At 46.5% G+C, this 8,342-nt stretch overlaps 1 protein-coding gene across 1 annotated transcript in view; it reads left to right on the top strand.

Annotated features, from left to right (window-relative positions):
- MRPS6 (mitochondrial ribosomal protein S6) overlaps positions 1 to 5,103 on the top strand; it is a 125,605-nt gene extending 120,502 nt beyond the window's left edge. Inside the window, 1 exon segment of the mRNA XM_012657330.1 lies at positions 4,530 to 5,103. Coding sequence (XP_012512784.1) covers positions 4,530 to 4,722 — 193 coding nt within the window. The 3' untranslated portion in view covers positions 4,723 to 5,103.
- The last annotated feature ends 3,239 nt before the right edge of the window (positions 5,104 to 8,342 follow it).

Raw genomic sequence — 8,342 nt, 5'->3', positions numbered from 1 at the left:
TTTATTCAAAGAGCAAGCAGTTTTTAATTGTGATGAAGGCTTATTTATCAAAAGTTTCTATTACGAATTTTGCTGTTGGTGTTGTTTCTATAGAATCTTTGCTTAACCTAAGGCCACAAAAGCTTTCTCCTGTGTTTTCTTCTAGAAGTTTTATAGCTTTATGTTTTACATTTAAATTTGTTTCATTTTGAGTTAATTTTTTATATGGTAAAAGTATGGAGCAAAGTTCACTTTATTGCCTGGACACTAGATAATTCTACCACCATTTGTTGAAGGAACTATCATTTCTCTGCTGAACTGCCTTTGTACCTTTGTCAAAAATGAGTTCTGCACATATGTGTGGCCTCTATTTCTGGACTTTCTTTTCTTTTGATCTGTTTGTGTATCTTTACATGAATGAATACCATACCGTCTAGATTACTACGGCTTTGTAATAAGTCTTGAAATCTGGTGGTGTTAGTCCTGTAGCTTACATTCTTTGTCAGAGTTGTTTTGGCTGTTCTGAGTTCGTTGTATTTCCGTATGAACTTTAGAATCAATTTGCCAAGATTTTGATTGAGGTTCTGCTGAATCCATAGACCAATTTGGAGAAAGCTGACATCTAAATTGTGAGTCTTCCTACCCATGAACACGATATGTCTCTCCATTTATGTAGGTTTTCTTTAATTTCTTTCAGCAGTGTTTTGCAGTTTTTAATGTCCAGGTCTTACATACCTATTGTCAGATTTAGCCCTAAGTATTTTATATTTAATTTCAAGGTCCAATTATTTGTTGCTAGTATTCAGAAATAAAATTGATTTTGTATCTTACAACCTTGCTAAACTCACTTTTAGTTCTAGTTCTTTATAGATTTCTTCATGTTTTCTCTATACATAAGTATATCGTCTGCAAATAAAGACAGTTTTGCTTCTTCCTTATCAGTCTGATTCCTTTTCTTTTTCCTGCCTTATTCTGCTGGCCGGAGCCTCCAGTGCAGTGCTGAACAGAAGTGACAGTGGTTCCTTGTTTGTTCCCAGTCTTGGGGGGAAGCATTCAGACCTTCACCAGTTGGGGAAATGTTATAGGTTTCTCAAAGATGCCCTTTGTAAGTTTGAGGAAGGTTCCTTCTATTTCTAGTTTGCTGAGAGTTTTTATCAGGAATGGCTATGGGATTTTGTTAAATGCTTTTATTTGCCTTTGTCGAAGCAATCAGTATGGTTTTTCTTTTTTTTTTTTTTTTTTTTGAGACAGAGTCTCACTGTGTTGCCCCGGCTAGAGTGCGGTGGCGTCAGCACAGCTCACAGCAACCTCAGACTCCTGGGCTTAAGCGATCCTTCTGCCTCAGCCTCCCGAGTAGCTGGGACTACAGGCATGCGCCACCATGCCCGGCTAATTTTTTCTATATGTTTTTAGTTGTCCGACTAATTTCTTTCTATTTTTAGTAGAGACGGGGTCTCGCTCTTGCTCAGGCTGGTTTCGAACTCCTGAGCTCAAACAATCCGCCCGCCTCGGCCTCCCAGAGAGCTAGGATTACAGGCGTGAGCCACCGCGCCCGGCCGGTTTTTCTTTTTTAGTTTGTTAAATGGTGTTAAACCAATCTTGTGTTCTTAGGGTAAACCGTACTTGGTCATGATGAATTGTCCTTTTTATGGTGGTAGTCAATTGGCTAAAAGTTTGTTTGGGACCTTTTCATTTATGTTCGTGAGGGATGTCAGTCTGATTTTTTTCTTTTCTTGTAATGTCTTTGGTTTTGACATAGAGTAATGCAGGCTTCATAGAACAAATTGAGACATGTCTTCCTATTTCCTGGATGAGTTTGTGTCAGAATTGGTTTTTTATTCCTAAAATGTTTGGTATAATTTATCAGTGAAGCCATCTGGGCCTATAGTTTTCTTTGTGGAAAGGTTTTTAACTACATTATTTAACTTCTTTAACAGATACAGGGCTGTTCAGGTTATCTTCAGGTATCTTCTTGAACAGGGCTGTTGAGGTATCTTCTTGAATAAGCTTTGGTAGTTTGTATTATTCAAGGAATTTGACCATTTTGTCTGAGCTATCAAATTTGTTGCAAAAATTGTTCATAATATTCCCTACTGTCCTCTTAATATTTGTAAAATCTGTAGTCTTTTACCTTTCTCATTCCTGTTGCTGGTAATTTGTGTCTTACCTCTTTTTTACTGATCAGTCTGGCAAGAGGTGTATTAATTCTATTCATCTTCTCAGTGAACTAGTATTTAATATTTGGTTTCATCGATATTCTCTGTTGTTTTTCTTTTTTCTGGTTTAGGAATTTCTCCTCCCTCCCTCCCTCTTACTGGATTTAGTTCGCTCTTTTTTCCAGTTTCTCTCCTAGGTGTTTAGTGCCTATAAATTTCCTGCCAAGTACTGCTTCAGTGGCATCCCCAAATTTTGATATATTATGCTTTGATTTTCATTCAGTTCAAAGTACTTTTCAATTTCCCTTTTGATTTCTTCTTCAACCAACTGGTCCATTGGTTATTTAGGTATGTATATAGTTTCCAAGTATTTGGGGATTTTCCCAAGATCTTCCGGCATGACTTGAATCCCTTTAGATTTATTGAGACTTGTTTTATGGCCCAGAATACTGTTGACCTCGGTGAAATGTTCTGTGTGCACATAAGGAGAATGTGTACCTTGCTATTGTTGGGTAAAGGGTTCTATAAATGTCAGTTCCGGTTGGTTGATGTCGGTGCTCACTTTTTCTATATCCTTGCTGATTTTCTGTGTAGTCAGTCGTTCTGTCCGTTTGTCGTTCCTCTCTGAGAGAGGAATGTTAAAAGGCTCCAGCTGTAATTGTGGATTTATCTATTTCTCTGTTCAGTTTTCTTCTTACTTCCTGTTGCCGAAGCTTTGTTATCTGGTGCGTGCACATTTAAGATTGTTGTGTCTGCTTGGTGAACCCACTATTATGTATTGTCTCTCTTTATCCCTGGTAATTTTCTTTGCTCTGAAGTCTACTTTGTCTGAGATTGCTATAGCCACTTGAGCTTTCTTTTGATCAGTGTTTTTGCTTGATATATATTAAATATTTTTCTGTCCTTTTGTTTTAATTATTTGTTTACTCAAATGATTTTTCCACTAGGCTTGGCTAAGAGTGAATGGTCCTCAGGAAATTTTCTTAGAAGTTTTGAACCTGCTTTGCTCTTTGTATGGATTTACACAAGATGCCATCCATTTTCTACTAAGTTTCTTTCTTGCTGAATTTGTTCCTTTTCAATTTGGTTCTCCTGCATTCTATGAAAATTCCACATTTCACGCTAACACCACCACTGTCCAAGATTTACCCTGGACCTTTTCTGTGTTAGTCTCTGTTCAGGGTGCAGGGGATGGCAGCAGAGCCCGTCTTCCTGCAGCCGTTATGTTTTAGTGCAGTGACACAGTGAACAAATGTGGACGGTGCCCCTGGTGGCAAAGTGCTGCAGGGAACAAAATCAAGGGTTGAGTGAGGGAGCTGGAGAGTAATGGGGCTCTGCAGGTGGGGCAAGCGGGGAGCTGCTTGAGAAGTGGTCACAGAAGGCCTCTCTGAGAAGGCGACACTTGGACAGAGAGGTGGTAGAAGTGAGGGCTGCGCTGTGCAGAACGTGGGCGAAGAACGTTTCCGGCTGAAGGAACAGCGAGTGCAGAGGCCCAGTGTGGGGGTGTGCCTGGGCGTCCGAGAACGGTGTGGCTAGAACAAAGCAAGTGGCGTCAAAGTGGCTTCACCAGCTAGAATGGGGCAGAGTTTTGAAATACTGCGCTGAAAACTGTCCTTCAACCACATGGTGGTCCCAAATCAGATAGTACTAGGGAGGCTTGAGCTTTTCGATCTGAGAGGAGGGGTGGGCAGGGAAGAAGATGCTTCTTTCTTTGTGTCGTCATCAGCCGACCGCTGCTGGAGTGGTCCAGTGAGCGGAGTGGGCGTGAGCCTGCTCTGCGTAGGTGAGCGTTAAATTCTTTGTCTTACCCAGGGATCGGGTAAATTTTTTTTTTTTTTTTATTGTTCCTCATTAGTCTTGAATATACAGGGTAGTCTTAGATGAGTCCTGTGCTTTTCTTACTTAATCTCTTCCCTTGTTTGTGAAGAGGGGCTCATGGTGCTTGTTGTATCTCTTAGGTACATTAAGTCATGTGTAAAATCCTTCAGAAAATTAGAAGACTACTTAATAGATGTTTTCACAAAAAAATCACCTGATGGTTTGGAAAATTCAGTCTCATCAGTGGGTTAGAAAATTCTGTTCTTGCACCCATAATTTCTCCACACTTTCTAATATTCCCATCGTATGTAGTGTCACGATGCTTTTCTGCTGCCATACGTTTGTTTGGATTTATATTTTCACGAGAAAAATGGCAAAGGCCATAGGAAAAGGGAGATGGGCATACTACTGCACTTCTGTTGAGCCGATCCGCTGGTAGTTTGTTTGGACAAGGGTGTGCGTGTGTTTGTGTGTAGTTGATGTCTGTCTGGGAAGAATAAATGGAAATATCGACCGAAATAGTAGAATTATTATGTTTCAGAATGCAGGCATTCACAAATTTTTATTTTATTGCAGGTATTTCTTGGTGGATTTTTATGCACCAACAACAGCTGTTGAAAGCATGATGGAGCACTTGTCTCGAGACATTGATGTGATTAGACCGAATATTATAAAACACCCTCTGACCCAGGAAGTAAAAGAGTGTGAAGGGATCGTCCCGGTCCCACTTGAAGAAAAATTATATTCCACAAAGAAGAAGAAGAAGTGAGAAGATTGAGCAGCAAAGCCCTGCATTTAATTCTGTCCCATTTGAGCAGCATGGGTGACGTGAATAGTTTGCAGGCGCGGCCTTTGTGTGAGCGTGTGTGGCAGGTGTGGCTGATTTTCCTAGGATATTTTTAGCTCTTGGTCCCCTTCGCTTGGAGAGGTGGGGGAACTGCCTGCTGAGAACTGCTCTGTAATCTGCTGCCAGCAAATCACTCCGGATTTTGTTTTCATCAATGTAATTTCTCTGTCAGGACTTTCCCCCTCAAAACAGTAACATTTTGAAGAGCAAAACTTATAAAACTGCCTGGGATTGTAAGCTAGTCATCCAGACTGTATAACGTGCAAAAATAAAATTTGAAGACTACTGGATTATGTGGGCAGCTTTTGCTCCGAATAATAAACCTGATTGGAAAAACTCTGGGAGGTGTTTTGTCTCGTCGCCTGCCCCAGCGTGGCACACTGCCCAGGGCCTCGCGGCTCCAGGCAGGCTGCGAATGCCCAGCAGTGGGTGGGAGGTATTTCCCGGACACCTGCTGGAGTTCAGAGACAGGATTGGGGGGCAGGCGGGGGTGTGTCTGTCCCTTGACCACTGGCCATTCTACAAAATAAGTACGTTTGTTTTTTTGCTTCCATCTCGCTTGTCTTTCTGGAGGGACATGTGTGTTCTGGGGCACTTGAGCTCTGGCGTTGCTCCCTGTCATGTCTTTGCCTGAGCACCTACTGCCTTCCCTGCCCCTCAGCCCCAGGCGGGCCTCTTTGAAGAAGTCATCTCCTGGCAGTGGCTTAGCTTGCGGGATGGGTGAGGATAAGGTTGGAACAGTCACTTGCGTCTCATCCTCTGTCTCCTCAGGGCTAGAGAGTTGGGAAGACTGGCCCAGCCCTTCCACCTGCCCAGGGGTTGCCCTGCACAGTGTCTGTCACCAGCGCAGGTGACGGAGCTTGTATGCATAATCTGTGGTGATGTTGATTTGTACGATCAGATCACCTTAAAGCAGGAAGGAGCCAAGAGACCTGGGCTCTGCCTCGTTTGTGACCACGGCAAGACCGGAGGACGGAGCGATGTGCGAGCGATGCCCAAGCAGCCGGGAGGGCCCAGTGTCCCAGCTCCTGGGCAGCGCTCCCCTGTACAGCCGCCTGTCTCTGCACCGCGTCATCAGCGTTGTCACTCTGCTTATTCTTACCAGCCAGGGTGTATCCAGCTTTAACTTTCTGCAGAGGCAAAAAGCTATAAAAAGTCTCTCTAAAGAGCAATAATTTAGTAAAGAGCGTCATTAAGAACCATAGACTGGAAATGAAAGGGCTAAAGTGAGATTATCTGGGAGAATATGCTACTTCCTGTTTTATTAGAAACTTCCTGAAAGCACATGGCCTCAGCCAGCGCCCGCGAGAGCAGCAGCTCTCCTGGCAGACGCCTGCATCTCCTTGGACTTGCAGGTGCCATCTGAGGGACGTGCTCCATTTGCCTCGGAGGTTATTGAGTGCCTGCTGCATGCCACATGCTGGGCCGCACATGCTTTGTCTGTTAGCCTCGTTCGGTCCTTTCGGCAGCCCCATGAAGGGAGCGTTGTTACCTCTGCTCTTTGTACCAGGAAACCCACTCAGATTTGACTTTGACCCCATGGGTACCAGGTAACAGCTGGGATCTTGAACTGGGGACTCTGATGCCATCTGGTCTTTTCTGTCTGTCCTGTAACATTGAGGTTGTCTTTGCCCTCTTAGATTAAACACCCCAGGTGTCTGGGGTGAAGTGTTGTCGCTCAGGTAGTGGCATTTGTCCTCGTGGCCGAGTGTGGCACTGGCACTTCTTTTCCTGCCCTTGCTAGTCCCTGAGAAGACGATTGACGCCATTGGGCATTCCAGGTCATGCGGGTGTTCAGAATCCTGTGGCACAGTTTAGAGAGCGTCAGGAAGGAGGCTGGCTAAGTAGGACGGCCGCGCCGCGTGCCAGTTCCCCTCCTTGGAAGCTCCAATATAAAGCCACTGACCCTTCCATTCTGAGCTGCTGACTCACAGCTGTACCCTCAGCAACGAAGGGGCCCTTGCCCCCTTGCAGCCGCCGGCCTGTCAGTGCACCTGGCCTTTGACCAGGGCTCGTGTGCAGGCTGCTCGTTTGCTGTCAGAGCCGAGGCCCCCGGCCTTCTGCCCAGGCTGGTAGTGGTCCGGGGCACTGTTTGGGGGGTCCAGTCCTTGCATGGACGGTGACAACGGTGAGCACAGTGCTGGGAGTAGAGCCGTGGACAGAGACGGTGCCTGGCTGGTGGTTAGCTGGGAGGGCAGGCGCTGCCGAGGGCCGTGCGGGGCGTGAGGTGGGCAGGCGGCTGCGAACTGCAGGGTTGTGTGATATGGGCAGGGGACCCGGCACATGCACACACCAGAGGCTTGGGCTGGAGAAGAGAAGGGCAGAGAGGGGACATGGCGAGGAACCGGGGCCAAATCTAGGAGGCTGGAGCCCCCTGGGGAGGTGAGCACTAAGGGCTAGGGGTTGCTCACGGGAAATGAGCCAGAAGCACCAGAGGGCGGCCACAGGCGACACAGCAGCTCCGGCACGCCTGGCGCACTCGCGTCGTCGCAAAGGGGCGTCCTTGGGTTTGTAACCTTGACGCTTCGTGGTGCACTTTGGACAGGACCGTCTTCCAGAAGTACTTTGATCTAACTGATGTTCTTGGCTTGCCCCCGCTGCCCAGTAGGACACCATACTTGGACTTCAACAGGAATTTAAGAGGAACTTGTCTCAGCATTTATGATACAGTGGTCAGGGTCACAGTCCTCCCAGCGCTCAAAGTTACCCCTTCCTTCTAGTATTTCCTGAAAGACTTTCACTTTTGCCAGCTGGCTCTGCCACCTGCCTGGAAGCAAGCGTGCTGACTCAGGTGCACGGGGGCAGAGGGCCAAGCGTCCCCCGTGACAGTAGTGCCTCCAGGAGTCGGCAGTGCCCAAATGCAGAGGTGGTGGCCACAGTTCAGGCCTGTGACAAGCCAGGTGGGCCCAGGGAGAAGGAAGATGAGATGGAGTCTCAGGGCCAGAGAAGCTGTTCTTTGAGCCTCAGAAGCTGCTCCCATGACATTTACAAGTGAGGGACAGCTCTGAACAGAGACAAGCCCTGTCCCTAACAATGTCAAGAAAGAAGGACCCTGAAGCCCAAGTGAGCCTTTTCGGTTTTTGCTGAAAGACCACATTTATGCCGATTGAGATGAAGTAATTGGTTAAAAGATGAGTATTGAAAGCATGAGCCACGCTGCCAGGCTTCTAGTTGAGTCTGGAAGAGCGGTTGTCCAGTCGAGCCCACCTGAGGGGAAAGACAATGCTTTCTTTACCCTCCTGACAACTCTATGAGGCGCATGCTCTACTCATGAGTAGCTCGCCCAGAACCGCAAAGGGAGGAGTCGGAGCTGGGAGCATCTGTGTCCAGAGTCCACTCCTGGCCTGAGCACACTCCAGAGCCCAGGCCAAGCTGCCAGGGGCTCTGCATGACTTACTCCCTGGCCCAACCCCGCACCTGGACCCAGGTCCTGGGCTTCCTCACTGCCACAGGAGCGTTTTTCATCTTGGGTCTTCAAAGGAAGTGCTGAGAACAACAGGAGAAAATGTTAGTGTTTCCTGGAAACCAGGCGTCTTCTTGTC

The sequence above is a fragment of the Propithecus coquereli genome, unplaced genomic scaffold (genome assembly GCF_000956105.1).
Source record: "Propithecus coquereli isolate 6110/MARCELLA unplaced genomic scaffold, Pcoq_1.0 Scaffold54, whole genome shotgun sequence".
Classification (NCBI taxonomy): Eukaryota; Metazoa; Chordata; class Mammalia; order Primates; family Indriidae; genus Propithecus; species Propithecus coquereli.
This window is presented reverse-complemented; position numbering and strand designations above follow the sequence as displayed.